Source organism: Oryctolagus cuniculus, chromosome 12 (assembly GCF_964237555.1).
Source record: "Oryctolagus cuniculus chromosome 12, mOryCun1.1, whole genome shotgun sequence".
Lineage (NCBI taxonomy): Eukaryota > Metazoa > Chordata > Mammalia > Lagomorpha > Leporidae > Oryctolagus > Oryctolagus cuniculus.
Genome location: NC_091443.1, coordinates 53,550,405 through 53,572,748, shown reverse-complemented (window position 1 = coordinate 53,572,748; position 22,344 = coordinate 53,550,405). Strand labels below are relative to the sequence as shown.

The window sequence follows — 22,344 nt, the reverse complement described above, 5'->3', positions numbered from 1 at the left end:
GAAGATTTGGACAAAGAAGTCAAACAAGTAAGAGAGACTTCTGAAAATATAAATACAAACCACAATGACCACTCATGCATTAAAGAAAAGTAGATTTGAACACTAAATGCTATGATGATTCAAGGTCAGTGAAGTCTGATTTTAGTACAACAGCCTCAGTGATACAAACTCACATATACACTAATGAAGCTTTTGTTACATGTTTTCCAAACCTTCTTTTCTAAAGCACCTCACCATGTCTTAATTCCTTTAGCAGCTCCTCTTGAAGCTGGAGTAAAAAGTTGTAATTATCTTGAACTTCCTGAGAAGGGTCAACCATCAAGGTGCGAACAAGGTTGGAGCAGTAAGATTTGAAGCGAATACCCATGGCACAAGTGATGGCCCCAAAATGCATATGATTCTTGTCACTAGAGACCAAAGGAAAAAAGTATTTCTTACCAAAACTAGCAAAATCTTTAGTATCACCAGCACATAAAATCTGTAAACATAACTTTTCCCTGCTATATCCTAAAGCTGTATCTGAATAAAAACTTTAATAAACAAACCAGTTAAAGGCTCTAGAACAAAATCAGTGACTAAAATTTTTAGAATAAAAACTCAGTGAGGTGCCAGCCTTGTAGCATGGGGGGCATGCAACACAGACATTCCCTTTCAGAATGCTGGCTTGAGTCTCAGCTACTCTTGCTTCTGATCCAGCTTCCTTCTAATGTTCCTGGGAAGGCAGCAGATGAAAGACCCAGATGGAGTTCTTGACTAATGACTTAGAACTCACTATCCCTGGCTGTTGTGGCAGTTTGGGGAGTGAATCAGCAGATGAAGATCTCTTTCTCGCTGTCTTTCAATTAAATAATTGGGGCCGGTGCTGCGGCATATCTGGTAAGGCTGCCACCTGCAGGGCCAGCATCCCATAAGGGCACCTATTCGAGTTCAGCTGCTCCACTTCTGATCCAGCTCTCTGATATGGCCTGGGAAAACAGTGGAAGATGGTCTGAGTACTTGGGCCCCTGCATCCACATGCAAGACTCCTGGCTCCTGGTTTCAGATCAGCCTAGCTCCAGCCGTTGCGGCCATTGGAGGAGTGAGCAATGGATGCAAGGCACTCCCTCCCTCTCTCCCCCTCGCTGCTTCTGCCTCTCTGTAACTCTGCCTTTCAAATAAATAAACCCTTTAAAAAAACTAATCAATTAAAAAATCATTGAGAAAGTAAATAGTATGTTCTAAAAATGCAAAGGATATACTTATCCACTTGTCCTTTGTGAACTGTGGGCTAAAGTCTCTTCAGACTCAAAGAGGATTAGGATTCTTTCCAGTATTGTTTAAACTTAAAAGACAAATTACATGATGGTCTATCTATTAACATTTTAATGTTTTTTTTCTAGCATTTTTAATAATTTGAACAAATGCTTATAACCAAGTGCCAAGGGAACACATTTGTGCAATAAGAGAGACATATGCGTAGAAAAAAGACAAGAAAATACAAAAGGCAGACTAATGTTTGGTCTCTCTCCTACCTTTCTGAATTCTAGAGTACGTCAAAGTGAATATAGGTAAAACGTCAAAATGCTGGCTAAAATTCTCATTCTTACCTCACCACACTAAACTTGAGATTATAGTTGCCACCACTCTGAATAATAGGAGGGTAACACATTTCCACAGTAGAAGGATCTGCCCCAGCTAAGTACTTTTTCTCTTCAATGGCCTTTTCCACAGACTCAGCCAGTTTGCTGTGTCGAACTTTCTGCAAGAATGTTCAGAAATAATACTTAGAGGAGGGGTGGTGGGTGTTTGGATGTCATAATTTGAAGACAATATACACCCTGCTATCATCCAGGATGATATATAATGGTTTATTCACCAGATAATATATTATTATATATCAAAAGCATATTTGGAGAACACTATGTATAATTCACAGGGATTCCAGGAATTCTCAAGTAAAATAATGCATAACCTTAAGAAACCCTAGAACAAGTTATAGTTATTGTCAAAGAGAGCATACAATCAGCATCCACTAACATTAGTAACTTAGTCAATGTCTAATTTCAAAGGAGGTTGACAAAGTAGGCACTTATTACTGCATCATTAAGACAGTAAAAAGACCTTCCCCTCTCCATTTACCTCATCTGCATCAACTATTTCCATGACTCTTTCCTTGAAGAATTTGTTGAAGACCTCAGAGGTGATGCTGGCTGCTTTTTTCATGAGGTTGAGCTCCCCATCCTCCTTTACAGCAATGGTATATGCCACAACTGCACTGATATCTATCTGCAGTCAAAGGGATGAGAGTTTCTCACATACAAATGCACAACTGTGTAAAGAAATGTGTCTCTCTCTACATGAACAGTGATGGTATCTGGTTATTTAGCAAAACATTAGCCAGTAGTTTACAGGAAGTTTAAATACTATCTTCACCAGATCACAGTATATGTTCTCAAAGCCATTAAGTTAATGTACTACCTAAAATATAAATTTCCCCATCTAGAGGTTTTCATAAAGGATGAAGAAGAAAGATAAGCAGAAGATATGGAAAAACAAAAAACAAAATTTTTTTGGTCAAGAGACTTTTCCCCCCCAGTTCTAACTCTGAAGCGGCTGAACCATCTCTTGAAAGCTCTATCTCTTGAGGGAAAGGTAAAACTGGCACTCAGCCAAAGGGGATAAAAAATGGGAATGTGGCAAATAAACACCCCCCGCCCCGCCAATGTGCTACACTATCTGTTGTGAAAACCTGTCACACTTCTATCTTCTCAACGCTGACCTCACTAGTACTCTTACTTTGTCAAAGCCCTCTTTGTTGAGGCAGTCATTCCAGCTCTTCATGAACTCTCCAGGGAATTTGTCTTTGCTGAACACTCCAATCTTCTTGCCATTCTTGCTTTCCTTAATGGCTTCTATCATTTTGTCAAAGCTGCTCTTATTACTTTCATTCTATAAGCCACAGGGAAGAAAGGTGGTCTGTTAGCTTCAGAATTACACATTCAAGTTCTAACTAGTAGAGAATAAGCAGAGAGGTATATTCTAAACTTTGGAAAGAGTAAATTTTCCTCTAATACACACATAATACTTTAGGGGAAAAGTTAACACAAAATTTCTTTGGATTTATGTTTTTAAAATTTATTTACTTATTTGAGAGGCAGGAATTCACACAGAGAAATATGGAGAGAGAGCTAGTTTACTCTCCCAAAGTCCCAAAGCCAGAAGCCAGGAAACTCAGTCTGGGTTTCCCATGTGGGTGGCAGGAATTCAACTGCTTGAACCATCACTGCTGCCTCCCATGGCTCACATCAGCAGGAAGCTCTAATCAGGAGTGGGAACTGGAACTGGAGCTGCAGACTGAACCCAAGTACCCCAAAGTGGGAGGCAGGTATCCAACCAGTGTCTTAACTGCCAGACCAAATGCCTGTTCCATGGATAATTTAATATACTTAAGGGAAAGTATCAAATATGTTGATAAGACTATTCTTTTTCTTCAGACAGAGTTAAACACAGACACAGAGGTAAGCAATATTCTGAGAAAAAACCCTTCTGTTAGGCAAGCGGCATGATAAAAAAGTACATATCTGATAGGGGATGTCTAGGTTTCCTTAAAGATACTTAAACTTATTTGTTCTAATTAAGGTATTGAGATGAAAACTTAGTAACTCTGAGAATGGAGAGATAGTGTCCACCAGATTCTACAGCTGGCTTGTTTTCCTGCAGAATCGACAGAGTGGTTGAACTCTTCTTAACAATGAAGATAACACAGAACACTGTATTAATAACCACCGTCAGCTACTACTTTACTCTTGCATTCTTTTTAAATTCCTCTAATGCAGTTCTATTCATTATTTTCAAACATTCTTTCACATTTACGACACATTCCTTATTAGTTCTGACCTTTTCTCGTATTAGCAGTGTGATGGCAGGGGCTCCATTAGCATTCTCATTGCCCTTAGTGTTGGCAATCTGTTTCAAGAACTCCACTTTTTTCTTGCTGGCCATAAAGATGATTTTGTCATCACAGAAGACCATGATAGTATCAGTTAGTTCATAACCGAAGAGCCATGTCTATGGGAAAAGATAATAGTATTTGCAGATTAAAAAACCTAATGGACGTATATAGATAAAAAATAAAATATTTGGGGTTTAACATCAAAATAACCTGGGGTAGTTGAGCTTGGATGTGGATACAAGTGAAATGAGTTAGGTCAGGGGTTGACTATTAGAACTCGATAACGGGCACATTATTTTATCTGTTTTTATATGCTGGAAATATACCACAATAATCTGGACAATTTATGTAGAAGATCTTCAGTTTAATATAAAATGTGTAAAACAAAGGACAGAAGAGCACCTAAGAGAATTGTGTCTTTCAACTCTTCAAAGATTACTGGTTGTGCGCCAATTATGCATTTCTCTTTTCTCTCAAGACCTGGCATTCTAGTTTACTCACATTGCACAACAGAAGGACTCTACTTCTCATCAAAGTATAGCCATAGATTCAATTCTGGCTCTTAAGTTAAAAGGGGAAGTATTTTGTGGGACTTCAAGCAAGTCTTCTTAAAAAAGGAAAAGAGGTCTCTCATTTCTTTCCCTTTCTCCACCTTTTTGCTTGAAATGCAGATGGTGCATAAGCAGCCATTTTGTACAATGAGCCCGAGGGCTCTCCTCTATGCTAACCGAGCAGAGACATAGGTAAAACCTGCATCTCTAGAGGCTACAGAAAGTACATATTTAACCCATTGTTTAGGTTTTTCTGTTATGAGAAGTTAGTCTATCCTAATTTACACACTTTTTTTCTTATGTCCTAAATTAGTACTAAACCCAACTGTACTTCATACATGATTAAAATACTGTATCTGCTCTATCCAATATGGTAACCATTAAGTCCCTGAAACATACGTGGTAGATGGGGAAATTGGATTTTTAATATAGCAAACAGTGCAATAAATAATTCAGTGACCTTAAAGGGTAAAAATGATTGTAAACCTCTCTCACCTGCAAGGCAGTTGACTTGGCATAAACAATTTCTTCATCAACACCCACTGATACAACAATGGCATCAACATTGGCATACTCATCTTCTCCTTTCTGAAAAGAGTTGATAATTTAGTCACTTTTTTCACACTAGCAAAGATACAATACAGACTTAAATGCTTACCCAGGATATATATTTGTTACCCCCAATAGAAATTCCATGTTTAAGGTATATGCTTGGCAACCTCACAGATACTTACTCTTTAAACAGCTTTGAGACACAATTCACTCACATAATGCATGCAAGATAATGTTTTTTAGTATATACATTTATGCCACAACCAGCAAATTAATTCTGCAATATTTTCATCTCCCCCAAAGGAAAACCCTATGTCAATCTGCAATCATTTTTCATCTCTACCTTCCTCTTTCACAGCTCTATGCAACTACTCATCTACTTTGTCATTATAGATTTGCCTATTCCAGATATTTCATATAAATGTCATTATAACATGTAAACTTTGTATCTGCTCTCATTCAATTAACATGTTTTTAAGGTTCATCTGCTCTGCAGCATATACTGATTTTTCATTCCTTTTGATTGTCAAATTATTTCATCAAGTAGACATATCATAGTTTACCCATTAATCAGTAGCTGCACTCTTGGGCACCCCCCCCCACCCCGACTATTACGAATAATGATGCCATGAACATCTGCGAACAAGTTTTGGTATGGATATATTTCCTTTGGGTACATGCCTACAGAGGAATTATGGGCTCTCACTCATATGGTAATTCCAATGTTTTCCATGACTCTACCATTTTTCCATCCATAATGGAATGTATGAGGGCCCCAATTTTTTCCACATGCTTATTGACCCTATATTTTATTACAGCCATCCAATGGGTGATAAATTAGTATCTCACTGTAGTTTTGATCTGTATTTCCCTGATGGTAAAAGATGTTAAACACGTGCCAGCACCGTGGCACACTAGGCTAATCCTCTGCCTGCGGTGCAAGCATCCCACACGGGCGCCGGGTTGTAGTCCCGGCTGCTCCTCTTCCAGTCCAGCTCTCTGCTGTGGCCCAGGAAGGCAGTGGAGGATGGCCCAAGTGCTTGGGCCCTGCACCTGCATGGGAGACCAGGAGGAAACACCTGGCTCCTGGCTTCAGATCGGCGCGGGGCGCCGGCCGTAGCGGCCATTTGGGGAGTGAACCAACGGAAAAGGAAGACCCTTCTACGTGGGAGACCTGGATTGACTTCTGGGATCCTGACTCTAGCCTGGCTCCACCCTGAGTGTTGCAGGTATTTGGGAAGTGGGCTAGCAGATAGACGTGAAAGTAAAATAAGAATAGCTCTTTCCATCTCCTGCAACACTGGCATGAAAAGCGGGCACCACCATGTCCGCACACCTACAGTGGCTGATCGTGTGCAACTGCTCCAGCTTCCTGATCAAGAGGAACAAGCAGGGGCTGGCACTTTGTTATAGTGAGTTAAAGCCCTGGCCTACAGTGTCGGCATCCCGTAAGGGCATCAAGTCTCGGCTGCTCCTCTTCTGATCCAGATCTCAGCTATGGCCTGGGAAAGCAGTAGAAGATGGTCCAGGTGCTTGGGCCCCTGTACCTGCGTGGGAGATCTGGAAGAAGCTCTTGGCTCCTGGCTTTGAATCAGCGCAGCTCCAGCTGTTGCAGCCATTTGGAGAGTGAACAAGTGGATGGTTCTTTCTACCTCTTACTGTCTGTAACTCTACCTCTCAAATAAATAAATAAATAAAATCTTAAATAAAAAAAAAGGGGGGGGAATAAGCAGAGGTACAGCACAGAACCCAATAACCTGAAGACCCGCAACTCGTTCTGCTACAACAGACTGATCCAATGCAAAACCATGGGTGTGGAGCCGGCGGCCAATGTCAAGGGTGTCATGGCGGTCATGAAGTGGAGATCCAGTCAGTGAAAGCCAGCCAACTCATACATGTGGACTAAGCTCAGCAGCATCTGGCACGTGATTTGCAAGAACAGATACCGCCCTGATCTGGGCATGGCTGCTATCTGCAGTGCCAGTGCCATCCTGTGCAGCCAGAAGCCCTAGTGATGGTGAAGAGGAAGCACACCTGCCCCACCACGAGCTCTAGTGCCTCCTTGCCCCAAAGCAATTGTCAGACTTGTCTCAGAGAGATAAAAGAAGAAAAGAATAAACAGAATTCTGCTATCTCTTTATCTACCACAACAAAATATATAATGGAAGAAGTTGTTACATAGAAACTGTATGTATCTTCTATTGATTTTTAGTGAGAAATGTTTTCTTTAGGTTGGTAATAAGTTTTCTTGTTAGTTCTCACTGATGATGCAAATCACATCTTACCTAAAACCCCTAGTATCCTAATATGAATTAATGCAGTGGTATCAAACTCTACCTTTTCACTGTGACAGATTCACAGGAAAAAAGTCATTCACTTAAGAACACTCTGGATGCAGTAAAAATAACATGAGATTAAAGTTTTGGTTTTTTAAAAATATTTACTAAAAAATTACTTGAGACAGATACACACAGAAAGCAAGTTCTTATCCAGTAAGTTCAGTCTCTAAATGCCTACTTCAGTTAGGGGCTGAAGCCAAGAGCCAGAACGCACATACACTAAAATTGGAACGATAGAGAAGATTAGCATGGTTCCTGCGCAAGGATGACACACAAATTCGTGAAGCATTGCATATTTAAAAAAAAAAAAAATCAGGTGACAGAAACCCAATTACCCAAGCCATCAATGCTGCCCCTCAGGGTCCATTAGAATGAAGCACGGGGGACCGGGGTTGTGACACAAAGGGTAAAGCTGCCATCTGCAGTGCCAGCTATATGGGCGCCAGTTAAGAGTCCTGGCTATTCCACCTCCCATCCAGTTCCCTGCTAATGTGCCTGAGAAAGCAGCAGAAGACAGCCCGAGTCCTTGGGTCCTTGAACCCACATGGAAGACCTGGAGGAAGCTCTTGGCTTTGACCTAGGTTTGCCCTGGCCCTTGTGGTCATTTGGGGGAGTGAACCAGTGGGTGGAAGATCTCTGTCTCTCCCTCTCTGTATAACTCTGACCTTCAAAATAAATAAATAAATCTTAAAAAAACAAAGAAAAGAAAAGAAAAGAAAAGAAAAGAAAAGAAAAGAAAAGAAAAGAAAAGAAAAGGAGAAAGAAACTTGTAATAAGGAATAGAGCCAGGGGTTGAACCCAGGCACTCTAATGTGGAACACTGCATCCTAACTGCTAGGCCAAATGCCTACATAATTATACTGTATTCTACATAAAGAAATGACAAACATGCCTAGATAGAGCACTTTTGTGTGCATGCTGAACTAGGATGGCTGTCTTAAGGACAAGCATGTATACCTTTTTTTTTTTTTTTTTTTTTTTAAGAAAAGCCAGCATAAAGCACTTTACTTGAAACTCATGTGGTGCTGGAGGGAAGTGGGGGCAGCAACAGTTTCTAAATTACTACACAGGACAGCAGAGGAGTGTGAAGGGTCCAGGAGGAAGAGCTAGGAAATGCTGAGATCAGCAAAGACAGCCAAGCATCCAACACCAGGAGACGCTGAAGCTGTGATGACCAGCATCACTTTCAAGAGAACCTTGAAAAGATGTGTCACGATAGCCAGGCTTTCACTGGGTGATCTTCAACAAACAGCAACCTTCGAATTAAACTTTCAATTAAAAGCTTCTTAAAATTTAGGAAGTGCTAGAGTCTTGGATATGCAGATTATAAAAATTCTGAAAATCCACTAGAAAAAACACAGGAGGGGAAAAAAAAAAAGCCAGATCACAAAGAAGGCTTCAGTGGTTCCTGCTGGCCCTGGGACAGCTACCTGTAGTGTCCATCATTGAAGGGAAGTGATCTGGTGTCAGAAGCAGAGGGTTCCGGAGAGGCTGGGCTGGGGCTGTGGAGGCAAAGGCTCTCCCGTCCCCACTTCAGTCTGGGCAGGGCTGTTACTCTACCCCGAGGACACCTCTCACATTGGAGAATCATTCAGACCTCAGCAGCATCTCAATTCTGCTGTGGCTTTGCAGTGCCACAGCAAGACTGTTTAATACATAATAGATACAAATCTCATCCAAAAAAATAAAGGTTCTTGCAAACCCCACTCCCCAAGACCAATTTCTGTTCTAAAGTGAACCCATCACTTGTGCTGTTAATACCTGACCACATCTTCACTGGAAACCTAGACCCAAGACAGAAATTGAATCTTCACCCCAAAACGAGAACAGAATAAATCGAGTCACTTGAGGTTTATGATTAGTAGGCCAAACCAGCCATCTGAACAGACTTGGGTATGTTTTTTAAGATTTATTTATTTCAAAGACAGAGACATAGATAAAGAAGGAGAGAGAGACCAAACAAGAGAAGGAGGGAGGAAGGGAGAGAGAGAGAGAAAATCTTCCATTTGCTGGTTCACTCCCCAAATGGCTGCAATCACCAAGGCTGGGTCAGGTCAAAGCCAAGAGCCAGGCACCCCTTCTGGATCTTTCATGTGGGTGTAGCGGCCCAAGTACTTGGTGTTTGGCACTAGTTCTTAACATCTGCTACAACTTAATGACATTGTTGTTTTTATATTACCTTTATTTTTTAACAGCTACTTTTTATTTTTGGGAAGTGATACAACTTTTCATTAAGTGACAAAGTATCACTTCTAAATGTATTTATGTTTAAAGAGCTCAATAGTTTTTTGGAAGATGAACAGTGAATGAAATGTTAAAGGACTAAGCAAGGCTGGGGTAGCTACACAAGTGTCTGACAAGCACTCTGACTGGAAAGGCATCGAGAAATGTATATACCTTGAAAAGCCCCAGTGGGCTTCCAACTCAGAAGGCACCAAGTATCAAGGAATGGGAATGGGATTTTATGCATGTGGATAAGTTCAGGGCTGAAACATGACAGTCTGGTCATCAAGCTCAAGAGATGTGTCCTCAGTACTCAGAAGCCTGGAGGCAGTCCCCTAATCCTATTGCAAAAATGTTTAACCTTTAAAAAAAAACACCTTTGGAGAAATGGGTTCAAAAAGGCTTCAGACTCAGAAGGCAGTTGCTTAAATATTGGGGAATTACCCAACTTGACTCTCACTGGGATTAAACATGACAATAGGTCTGATCTGATTTCATCATCATTTAAAAAAAATCATCTATTATTTTTCACTTTATGTTTCTGTGTGGGAACAAACTGTTGAAATCCTTACTTAAGGTATAATAAGCTGATCTTCTGTATACTAAGATAATCGAAAATGAATCTTGATGTGAATGGAAGGGGAGAGGGAGTGGGAAAGGGGAGGGTGGTGGGTGGGAGGGACGGTATGGGGGGGAAAGCCATTGTAACCCATGAGACGTACTTTGGAAATTTATATTCATTAAATAAAAGATAAAAAAAAAAAAAATAAATAAATATTGGGGAATTAAATCAAAGTCTACAAAGTGACAATTACGGGCACAAATGACAAGAGACAAGACAAGAACAAATGGATTCTTCTTTGAACATTCTGATTAAATTCAGAGCAAGCACTTTCAGACACTGAAATCTGGATATCCTACACTAAATAGGTCAGCCCATACACACTACAGTAACGCCTGCTAAGTGAGAGGTCTCATTCACGCTGAGCTTCTCATCATTTTCTTATTGCCTTATTCTTAACATGGACGGCCAACTGATCTCATTTTGATTTTTGAAGTCTCCAATACATGAGAAAGAAAACAAATCCGAAGGATTAGACAATGACAAGGATAGAAAACTTTAACCCCCTCCTACCCCCTGCTGTTCCCTGAGTCATGTGCTGCTTATCAATGGAGATACATTCTGAGAAAATGCCTCAGTAGGGGATTTCTTTATTGTAGGAACATCACAGAGCATAACTTACACAAACCTAGAGGGAACAGGCCAATCATTCCACTTGTCCTCATGCAATCAAGAGAGATGACAAGCATGCAGTTCATGAGGCTGCTCTCGGCGTAATGTGACACACTGTTTCACAGTAAACTTTATCATTATAAAATATTACATACTGCACATAATTGTACTGCTACACTTTTATATGACTGGCAGCACAGATTGTATACCAGCATCACCACAAACACATAAGCAATGCATTTCACTATATGGACACATTAGCACCAGCTGATAGGATTTTAAGCTCCATTATAATCTTATAGGACTATCATTCTCTATCCAGTCTGTCACCGACAGAAACTTCATAATGTGGCACCTGACTATATAGTATATTTATGATATAAGAGAGGTCAAGAACTCTTAGAAATAAAAAATTATAGCTGAAGCTAAAAAAAAAAAATAAAAGGAAAATAAAGTTAAGAAACAGATTCTGGGGCCGGCGCCGCGGCTCACTAGGCTAATCCTCCGCCTAGCGGCGCCGGCACACCGGGTTCTAGTCCCGCTCGGGGCGCCGGATTCTGTCCCGGTTGCCCCTCTTCCAGGCCAGCTCTCTGCTGTGGCCCGGGAGTGCAGTGGAGGATGGCCCAGGTGCTTGGGCCCTGCACCCCATGGGAGACCAGGAGAAGCACCTGGCTCCTGCCATCGGATCAGCGCGGTGCGCCAGCTGCAGCGCACCGGCCACAGCGGCCATTGGAGGGTGAACCAACGGCAAAGGAAGACCTTTCTCTCTGTCTCTCTCTCTCATTGTCCACTCTGCCTGTCCCAAAAAAAAAAAAGAAACAGATTCTGGGGGCCGGTGCTATGGCATAGCGAGTATAGCTGCCGCCTGCAGTGCCAGCATCCCATATGGACACGGGTTTGAGTCCCAGCTGCTCCACTTCCGATCTAGCTCTCTGCTATGGACTTGGAAAGCAGAAGATGGCTCAAGTCCTTGGGTCCCTGCTCCACGTGGGAAGACCTGGAGGAAGCTCCTGGCTCTTAGCTTTGGATTGGTGCAGCTCCGGCCATTGTGGCCAACTGGGGTGTGAACCAGCAGATGGAAGACCACTCTCTCTCTCTCTGCCTCTCCTTCTCTCTCCGTGTAACTCTTTCAAATAAATAAATAAAAAAAGCTTAAAAAAAAAGAGACAAATTCAGGAGACATGTCCTTTAAAAAAAGAAAGAAAGAAAGAAAGAAAGGAAGGAAGGAAGGAAGGAAGGAACAAACAGACCCTGGAAGTAGAATACAAAGAAATGGGAAATAAAGGAAATAAAAAGATAAACAGATTTAACTGTTCTAAACACTACAATTAGGAGTTTTAGGAGGATGAAGGAGAGAGGAAGATAGTTGAAGGAGAGAGGAAGATAGTTATCACTGAGGAAATGGGGGAAAGAAAATGATCAAATACAAGATCCTAGCACTGGGCCGGCGCCGTGGCTCACTAGGCTAATCCTCCACCTTGCAGCGCTGGCACACCGGGTTCTAGTCCCAGTCGGGGCGCCGGATTCTGTCCCGCTTGCCCCTCTTCCAGGCCAGCTCTCTGCTGTGGCCCGGGAGTGCAGTGGAGGATGGCCCAAGTGCTTGGGCCCTGCACCCCATAGGAGACCAGGAAAAAGCACCTGGCTCCTGCCATCGGATCACCGTGGTGCGCCGGCCGCAGCGGCCATTGGAGGGTGAACCAACGGCAAAGGAAGACCTTTCTCTCTGTCTCTCTCTCACTGTCCACTCTGCCTGTCAAAAAAAAAAAAAAAAAAAAAAGATTAAATTCCCCTCCCTCTCCTGTCACTTTTCCCAACTCAGTACAAAGAGAGAAAAAAAAAAAAGGCAACACATATTAAGTCACAACATCGTGAAACTTCTAAACACAGAATCACATCAGCCTTCCATCTTTGAAAAAATGATTTCCAACCCAGAATTTCGTAGCTGTTGAACTGTATCATTAATCAAATGATCAATAACATTAAAAAAAGGACACATAAGGGCTCAGAAAACTATATTCTATGTATTCTTGCCTAAGAAGCTCTTAGAAAAAATGCTGTAAACAAACCGTGGATTCTAGGGGCAAGCACTGTGGCACAGCGGATTAAAGCCATGGCCTGCGGCATAAACATCACATACAGGGGCCAGCTGGAGCCCTGGCTGTTCCACTTTTAATCTAGGTGTCTGGTGATGTCCCTGGGAAAGCAGTGGAGGACCCCTGCACCCATGTGCAAGACCTGGAAAATGCTTCTGGCTTCAGCCTAGCCTGGCCCTGGCTGTTGTGGCCATATGGGGTGGGCCAATGGATGGAAGAGCTCTCTGTCTCTCCTTCTCTAACTCTGCCTTTCAAATAAATAAAATCTTCAGGAACAAATGAAAAATAACAGTAAAATTCTGAGTGTAAGGATTTCAGAAGAATTGATAACATTAAGACAGACCTATTGGGGGAAAGCTAAGGCTAAGGAGATTAAAAAAAAAAAGGGCAATTATTGTCAGAAAAAATTTAAAACTGTAAGGAAAAGGAATTGTGACATTCTCTGAGCAGTGAAGATACTTATATAAGTAAATGATGTGAATGCAGATACTGATTTTTCTAAAAACTGTGCAAAAAAAAACTTATTAGCCTCTGGGGCAAGTAACTTTTTTATTTTAAGGCTTTTCTTAGAACTATGATTTTTTGTTAAAAAATATATGTATTGGGGCTGGTGCTGCGGTGTAGTGGGCTAAGCCTCTGCCTGTGGCGCCAGCATCCCATACAAGTGCTGGTTTGTAACCCAGCTGCTCCTCTACCAATCCAGCTCTCTGCTTACAGCCTGGGAGAACAGAAGATGGTCCAAGTGTTTGGGACTCTGCACCTGCATGGAAGACCCGGAAGAAGCTCCTGATTGGCCCAGTTCCAGCGTATGTGGGGAGTGAACCAATTAAGACCTCTCTCTGTCCCTCTATCTGTAACTCTACCTCTCAAATAAACAAAGTCTTTTTTAAAAAATTGTATGCATTAATTAAAATGATTTTTAAGATGAGAATCAAATAAAATATTGTAATACAGGTGATAAGGAATTGGCAACAATTGTGAAGTTGGGTTTATTTTTTAAAAATTTATTTATTTGAAAGGCAGAGTTAAGACAGAGAGAGGGAGAGACAGAGAGAGGTCTCCCATCCCCAGATGGCCACAATGGCCAGAGCTGAGGCAAAAGGAGGTTCATCTGGGTCTCCAACTTGAGTACAGGGGCCTAAGCACTTGGGCCATCTTCCAATGTTTTCCCAGGCCATTAGCAGGGAGCTGGATCAGAAGTGGAGAAGCCAGGACTCAAAGTGGCACCCATATGGGATACTGGCACTGCAGGCAGCAGCTTTAGCTGCTACACCACTGTTTTGGCACCTAAACTGAGACAATTTTGGGGCCAGTGCTGTGGTGTGGCAGGTTAACACCCTGGCCTGAAGCGCCGGCATTCCATATGGGTGCCAGTTTGAAACCCGGCTGCTCCACTTCTGATCCAGCTCTCTGCTATGGCCTGGGAAAGCAGTGGAAGATGGCCCAGGTCCCTGAGCCCCTCTACCTGCATGGGAGACCTGGAGGAAGCTCCGCCCCTTGTGGCCAATTGGGGAGTGAACCATTGGGTGGAAGACGTCTCTCTCTCTGCCTCTCCTCTCTCTGTGTAACTTTGACTTTCAAATAAATAAAATAAATCTAAAACAAACAAACAAACAAACAAAAAAACAAACCTGAGATAATTCTAACAATAAATGACTTATGGTTGTGGGGAGCAGTCCGGACTGGACTGAGTTACTGGAATTAAGACTTATTCTATGCATCTGCTCTCCCACAATATGGCGCTGGGAGAGAAGTAAACAGCTTCTGCACAGCTGCCTCCAGTTCAACCAATAAACTGTGGGGCTTGCTCCTGATTGGAGGAGAGCAGCGTACTCGGCGTGTGGGCAGCCGAGTTGGGATTGGCAGAGGAGGACTATAAAGGAGGAGAGAGATGGCATGCACCAGGAACATCTAAGGGGAACATCTGAGGGAACACCTGTGCAGCCCCCGAGAGAGCCGGCCGGCGGTGTGCCGCTCCCCTGCGGAAGTGGGGAATGTGGCCAGGGGGAACTGCCCTTCCACGGAGGTGGAAGGGATAGTAGCCAACCCGGGAAGAACCAGCAGCAAACCCGGGGAGGGCCGAGCAGACGAAAGAACAGCGCAGGGTCCTGTGTCGTTCCTCCACGAAGAGGGGGAGCGACATAATGGTGCCGTGACTCGGATATGAAGCCTAGGCAGGGCTTAGTGTTGTTCCTCCACGAAGAGGGGGAGCGACAATGGTCACATTAATTAGCGCCAGAAAGAGATATGCCAAAGTGCAGAAATCAATTATCACAGTTTCTCATAGTTCCTATGCCAGGAACGAGTCAGTAAAAGGGATAAAAACGAAACATAATAAGTATGTAATTAGGGGCTGGCCTGCAGTGCTGGCATCCCATATGGGCATCTGTTTGTGTACTGGGTGCTCCACTTCTGATCCAGCTCCCTGCTAATGTGACTGGGAAAGTGGTGGAAGATGGCCCAAGTGCCTAGGGACTCTGTATCCATGTGGGAGAATGGGATAAGCTCCTGGCGTTGGTCTGGCCCAGCCTTGGCCATTGCCGCCATTTGAGGAGTGAACCAGCTGGTGGAAGATCTCTTTCTCTTGCTCTCTTCTCTCTCTCTCTGTGACTCAGCCTTTCAAATAAATAAAATCTTAAAAAAAAAAAAAAAAAAAAAGTAAAGTATTGAGGCCGGTGTTGTGGGACTGTGGGGTAAGCCTCTGCCTGCAGTGTTGGCATCCCATATGGGCATTGGCTTGAGTCCTGGATACTCCTCTTCCGATCCAGTTCTCTGCTATGGCCTGGGAAAGCAGTAGAAGATGGTCCCTGGAAGAAGTTCCTGGCTCCTGGCTTCGGATTCACTCAGATCTGGCCATTGTGGCCATTTGGGGAGTGAACCAGCAGATGGAAGATCTCTCTGTGGCTCTATCTCTCAAAAAAAAAAAAAACTTAAAAAAAAAGAAAAAGTATGTAATTACACTACAAAAGTTAGGTGAGCAGGAATAAAAATATCCCCGACTTGGCATTTACTTCCATCTAAAGAGCCCTCTTTATTCAAGAAACCATAACATTACTTAAAGGTTTCTTGCTTCTATTCTAAAGATAAAGGAGCTGTAAAGAACTGAGATGGGTGGACATAATCCATCATCTTGCTGGAGGACAACCATTGACTTTCTAAAAGTAATACAGGAATTGTCTATATTAAAAAAATAATCCTGAGTCACAGAAGATAGTTGCCTAGTCTTAGAAAACTGCCCAGAGCAAGAAACCGCACCACCAGACAAACCAGCTAAGAGCTAGAGGACAGCACTCGAGAGAAGCACCGACTCTAAGCTCAGCTTACTGTTTCTTCACTGGCACAAATCTTTTTGAGGTCACAGTCACTCACTACCCCAAACCTGGGAACTGACATAGAACGGCACGAATGAATGCACTAGATCAACATTCCTTTTGAAAACAGCTGCTATTCTGACATTTCTGGTAATTCTTCATGAAGATTCATTCGTTCAGAGCAGAAGGTCCTAAAGGGTAAGTCTCAAAGGATTAATAGGTATGCCTGAGTACCATACTCTTACCCTTCAAAGCAAGTGGAGTCTCAGAAGGGTAGGTAATCTGTTTTGTGTTCCACAGAGAACAGTACTAATCCCACTACTTGGTTAAAAATTATCAAAATAAAGGCTGGGAATCCCTGAACAAGTTCAACTGGACAGGAAACCCACAACCCTCTTCCATGATCCACCACTACCATCTGGGATTTTCTAAGCAGAAATGGATAGGTTCCATAAAAACTATTCTGTTGTTAGCAGCTCTAACATAGAAGAAGCAAAGACTGTACTGGATGAGATGCAAAGGTCCAACAAAAGTCACAAACAGTAGTTGTTATGTAGGTCTCCTATTTGATTTTGACCAAACATATTTTCTCATCTTTAAAATGTCAGCTCTCTGTACAGGGTATCATATCCAGGGGTTTAACAAACCATGCATTGAAAATATCTGAGGGAAAGAAAACTGCTTCTGTACTGAAAATGGACTTTTTGGTTATCATTCCCTAAACAATACAGAATAACAACTATTTACAGACTATTCTGCTGTGATAAGTATTATAAGTATTCTGGAGACAACTTAAATCACACAGGACAATGTTCATGGGTTATATGCAAATACTACCATATTTTATATAATGGACTGAAGACTATTAGATTTTTAGTACTTGTGAAGAGGTCCTGGAACCAGGCCCCCATGATACTAAAAGATGGAATTATTTATTCAGACATAGGCTTAACATTTTTGATGTTTCTATTCAGTTCAAATATGTGATACTGCAATTGTTTTCAGGTCATAAGCTATGAAAATTTTAACTAATATTTGCAATAACCCAAAAAGGAAATAATTTGAGGAATTCTGAATTACTAGCACTTGAACCAATTCCCACATCAAAGGTGTTAATTCCAGGGCTCATAGGTGGAAGAGGGCTTCTAATTATTACCATACACAAGTACTTATTCATTAGAAAATATTGAGACTTTACAAAGCTTTTCAAACAGACAACTTTGAGTTATAAAATTGTGAGAAGTTGCAAAATCTGCTAGCTAATAAGAAATTTTAAAAACATAATTTACATTCAGCATTTGTCTAGCATAGAGTTCTTCTGCTTTTCATAAAATACAGCAGTAAACCCATTTTCAATTATCTAATGCATTTATCTTCAGAAGATAAAACATGCACTCAAATTTCTAGTATGAATGGCAGGGAAATAACCCATTTTCACAGCCGCCTTTTAGTAAAGGTTTAACTGTTAAGATAATCTACAATGTTGGAATCAGAATTGATCACGTTTGTCAAAGACGTTTTTCAGGTCTAATATAAGGCAATATTCCTTCCCTTGACGATAGGGTTCAAAGGTAAGACGCAAGCTGGACAGCTTAGGTTGAGCCACAGAATGCAATCACACGTTCAATTAATAAACATCATAAAAATAACTTTTAACTGTGGACGTTTTAAAAGCAGCAACATTGCCCAGTCTTTACAAGACCAGGGACGGCCACAGCTTTTACTTAACACGTGCCTCGGATACACTACCAAGAAAGAAAACTAGTAATTAGGTTTGGGCTTCACAGCGTTGTTTTTCTATTACTAATGCCTGCAGGTTTTCAGCGTTAGATTTCTGTTACCAACGGCAGGGCCTAGAACACGAAGCAGTTGCGCGTGAGCAGTTATTTCTTTTTTTAACTCCAGCAGAAGCCCCGCAAACGATGAACACGAAGAGTCAGATGCACATCCTCCGTGCCCCTCCACCCCTCCTTCACGAACACGGTTGTAATTCTGGCGGGACCAGGGGCGGAAAACCGTGGCTCTGGAGGGACAGAGCGAGTGCGTGGGTGCGTGCAAAATCGCAGGTGGGGGCACCGAGACGTGATCGCAGGGCGGGAGGGAAGGATGTTGCCTCGTCTAGGGCGGGAAGCGACGGCGAGAGGAGGCGGTTATGCATGACCGGGGCTGGCACGCGGGGAAGATGGTGGTGGCCGCAGGGCAGGGCGACTGCGGGGGATACCCTGGTACCCTGCAGCACTCGCAGGCGCCTGCGGGGCATGATTCAGGGCAACGAAAAGGGCGCGACACTGAGCCTGGGAATTCCTGAACGAAAGGGAAAAAAGGGCGCCGAGAAACAGGGTTATTATGGGATGGTTGAGGGGGGCTCCCTAGGGAAAATCACGGGACTTTTCTTACCCGCCAATTGCTGTACAGTCTCTTCACCCGCCGATAATAAGCGTCTTTGTCCAGAGTTACAGCCATAGCCCCGGACACCGCTTCTCCTCGGGTTTCGAGAATCACGCGAGGTCCCGGCTCCGCCAACCGCTCTCGGCCCCGGAATCCCGCACTCTCCCAGTGACCCGGAAGTATCGACCTCAAAGATGCCCTTTCCGCTTCCGGGTCCTGAGTGTTTGTTTTATTGTTTTGTTTTTTAAATTCTCTCTCCAGAGAGTCGGGATAGGAGGAGAGAAAGAAAAAGACTGGGGAAAATCACCAAAATGTGCAAGGCGAAAGGAGTCGATTTTCGCGGGGTTTCTGGTCAACTTCGCCAGAGCGCACGCCATGGACGTCATCACGTGACGCTTTGCCCCCGCCCTTACTCTCACCCCGCCGCGAGCTCCCGGAGCGCCTGCTTGGTGGAAGCCGCAGCCGCCCGGCGAGGCAGAAGCGGCGCGAGATCTGACGTGCGCGCCCCGCCTCGCAGGAGCTGCCGCGCGGGGCCGTGACGGCCCCACCCCATCGGCAAAGGCGGGGGAAGCGGAAAGAGCGGGATCTAGCGTGAGATAGGAGAGGGAAGACGACCGTGCCACCGGCTACGCGCCTCTGCCAGAAATGGTGAGGAAGCACTGCTTTAGGGCAGGGAAGCTCCTCGGGGCTAGGACGCTAGGTCCAGCGCTCCTCCGAGAGGGCTGAGGCGCCCAGCCTCGCGACAGATTACAACGCGTGCGAAGGGAGAGCACTTGGCCACAGAAAGGAAAATAAAGTGCCCAGGGTTTATCTGAGCGGTGGGATCGTAGAAAGGTGGGAGGTTAACAGAGATGGCTTGAGGGCTCCACAAACCTTCATGGTTTTTTCTTATAACCCCGAGCCCACGTCGTGGGAGCATCGTTTCAGTTAGTGCCCCTCACTGCGGCTCATGAGAAGCGGCACCATTCCACAGCTTCCCCCAAAGCACCACTATTTCAGTGCAGTAGGGAGAGAATGTACGAGATTCTTGACAGATTCTTGGTTCTCCTTTTCCTAAGAACGAACTCGGAAGTTTGAAACATTTTACCTTTCACCTTAAATCATTCCCTTGTGTTTAGCAAGCTGGGCATTTGCATTTACATATGGCATGAAGTGTTCGGTCCAAGGTAATTTAGTATGAACAGTGCTAACTTCAGGGAAGTGGTGTTGAAGTTACCCACCATGAACATCATCTCAAAGTCAGTACTCATCCTGAGCAAATATAGAACAAGGGAAGAGTGGAAAAGGATTAACTTAAATTTATTAATGCCAAGGGGAAGGAAGGTAACAGTTCCTGACCCTCCAGCTGTATCCACAGTTCGGCCAGGAACAGGCTCTGCCAGAGGCGAGGGCCAGCGCTACATAGTCTGTGGTTAATGGAGGTGTCTAGGGAGGGGTGAGCGCACCAGCAGCTCTAGTCTCCTTTCCTTCCCCAGCAACGAGGAAGTGGTCATGTATTATTTTAGGAGTTCCCCTGCCCACCCGATCCTCTCAAAATTGGGAGCAATCAGGTACAGGTTTTTTTTTTTTGTTTTGATTTTTTTCCCTTTCCACCTCCTGGAGTCCTGGGTTTCCCCACATCTCCCCTGCCCCTCCCATTTCTTCATAGTCCAAGGGCCAGAGTAAATGAAAATACAGCAGCCACCCAAGCAATGGGGACCATGCTGAGGCTTCAGTCATCAGCATCTTCACTGGAGTCTGAGTTGGCTGGCATCATAGGGTCATCAATGAGTGAGAAGTCCCTTTCTGAGCTATCATAGCCCTGAGATAAATCATCATCATCTTCCTCATCCTCGTCGTCGTCATCCTCCTCAGGTTGCAGTGATGGCAACCGCAAGGCAGTACCAGAGGTGGTAGTCGCTGGTGAAGAGGGGTAGCCAGTGGCTCTCAAGCCTGGATGGTGATGGTGGTGATGGTGGGGGTGGGGGTGGTGGTGGTGGTGATGAAGCATGGTGCTGGAGTCTACATGAGGGGATGATGCTGCACCACCCATCACAAATGGCATAAAAGGCAAAGATGCAGAAGTGGCACTGCTGTGACCCAGAGATGACACAGACTGTAGGCCACCACTGCTGTGTTGGAAGGTGTTATGTAGAGATAAGGACCCAGTGCCTCCTCCCTGCATCAGGGCCATCATCTTAGAAAGGTCTGGTCGCGTCCTGCGGGCCCGCTTCTTGCTGCTCTCTGGTGCAATAGGCCCTGGCAAAACCCGGTTGAACACAGTTTCAGCATGGTGACCCTGAGAGAAAAAAAAACAGAAGACAGTAAAAAGAAAGAAGGGGCAGGAGAGAGAGGAGAAGATAAAGATGCCAGCGGAGTCCTAGCTCACAATTTTTTTTTTACTGAATCTGTCATAAACGAGGTAAAACAAGTATTATGGCACTAGGCTTGTCTAGTGGTAATGGGGAACAGGAAATAAATGCTGGACTCAGCTGGTGGAAACTATGATGCTGAAGCTAAGATTAAGGATTTGATACTGATATGTGAACCAGAGATTATTGCTTTTTCCCCCCAGGGACTATATTATACCTTTACTCCAGCCAACCATTTCAAATGTGCAACTTTTGTTAATAAGGGGTATAGGTAAGGCAGTGAATGAGTCAGCACATGCACACTTAAGTGTCTATTGAAGCAGGTTACTCTCATGATCTTAATACATGAAGTACAGCATGACTATATTGATATTTACAGTATTACTCTCTAGTATTACACCTCAGAGGATAAATTCAAGACAGTCATAAGGAGACTTCTACATACCTAGAACACTAAAATAATAGGTAGCTCCTCACCATATTCATATATCTGCTGAATTTTAAATGGCTTCTTCTGGATGGTTCTGACTACAGATACTGATTAAGTTCACTGAAGTTGGAAATTATTACTTTTAGTGCCTCTGCTTTGTTACTTGCCTTAGCACAACATGGGGTTAACTGGGATTAAATGCTTATAGCAACTGGTACCTCTCTGCACTGTTTCCCAAGCTAAGCCTAACATCTAATAAGGGAGCATACCTTTATAAAACAAACATCATAATATTAGTTTCTATGGATTTTTTAAATAAACTGTAATAACGCTTGAACTCTACAGGTCTTGGTAATAACAATGCTAGATTCACTGTCAATTCTGCACTAAGAATTCTGTACTGGTCAAGTCATATTATGTGCTGTGACTTCCTGTGATTTAGCCTTTCTTAAGGTTGTCAACTGACCTTGTAAGGGAGTTGCAAAAATACTTGGGATAAAAATAGGCAATACTGGAGGAAAAATCTTTTTTATAGATTGTTCTATACAGTTAAGACAAAGATGGCATCAGTCTTCCAGCCCCCAGCCTTTCCAATATCAAACATTATACGTATTATACTCTTGGTCTCATGGTGGCTAACAGTGAAAATTAAAACATCCTACCACAGTAATATTTTTACCTATATAAAAATGATAAGCCTCAAAAATCTATTATGTGCTGATTTTAGAATTTCTGCAATATAAAACATTATTAATTTGAAATTAATTCTGTTAAAAGATCCACCATGTGGTGTTAATAGATTATATAAAAATCAAATGGAGAATGGTTAAATCAAGTACAAAGATACATGTTCATCTAGATAACTGCCAGCAAACCAAAGCATGATCTATACATATATGCATTAAAAATGTAACTGCTGCACAGAGTAAGGTCATTTTAGC

The 22,344-nt window shown here is 43.1% G+C and overlaps 2 protein-coding genes and 1 pseudogene across 11 annotated transcripts in view; 1 reads left to right on the top strand and 2 right to left on the bottom strand.

Moving 5' to 3' along the window:
* Positions 1 to 19,413, bottom strand: part of SUPT16H (SPT16 homolog, facilitates chromatin remodeling subunit) — a 49,923-nt gene extending 30,510 nt beyond the window's left edge. The window contains exons 1-7 of the mRNA XM_002718048.5: positions 18,632 to 19,413; positions 4,978 to 5,070; positions 3,877 to 4,047; positions 2,776 to 2,928; positions 2,119 to 2,265; positions 1,587 to 1,738; positions 235 to 407 (exon numbers count right to left, since the gene is read on the bottom strand). Of these exons, the coding sequence (XP_002718094.1) occupies positions 235 to 407; positions 1,587 to 1,738; positions 2,119 to 2,265; positions 2,776 to 2,928; positions 3,877 to 4,047; positions 4,978 to 5,070; positions 18,632 to 18,697 (955 nt within the window). The 5' untranslated portion in view covers positions 18,698 to 19,413. The remainder of the gene's footprint in view (positions 1 to 234; positions 408 to 1,586; positions 1,739 to 2,118; positions 2,266 to 2,775; positions 2,929 to 3,876; positions 4,048 to 4,977; positions 5,071 to 18,631) is intronic.
* LOC127483880 (U6 spliceosomal RNA) lies at positions 7,574 to 7,673 on the top strand (annotated as a pseudogene).
* A 491-nt stretch (positions 19,414 to 19,904) lies between the features above and the next one.
* CHD8 (chromodomain helicase DNA binding protein 8) overlaps positions 19,905 to 22,344 on the bottom strand; it is a 66,658-nt gene continuing 64,218 nt past the window's right edge. For all 10 annotated transcript variants that reach the window (XM_070053910.1, XM_070053909.1, XM_070053912.1 and 7 more), the window contains one exon: positions 19,905 to 20,900. In XM_070053910.1, coding sequence (XP_069910011.1) covers positions 20,334 to 20,900 — 567 coding nt within the window. In that variant the 3' untranslated portion in view covers positions 19,905 to 20,333. The remainder of the gene's footprint in view (positions 20,901 to 22,344) is intronic.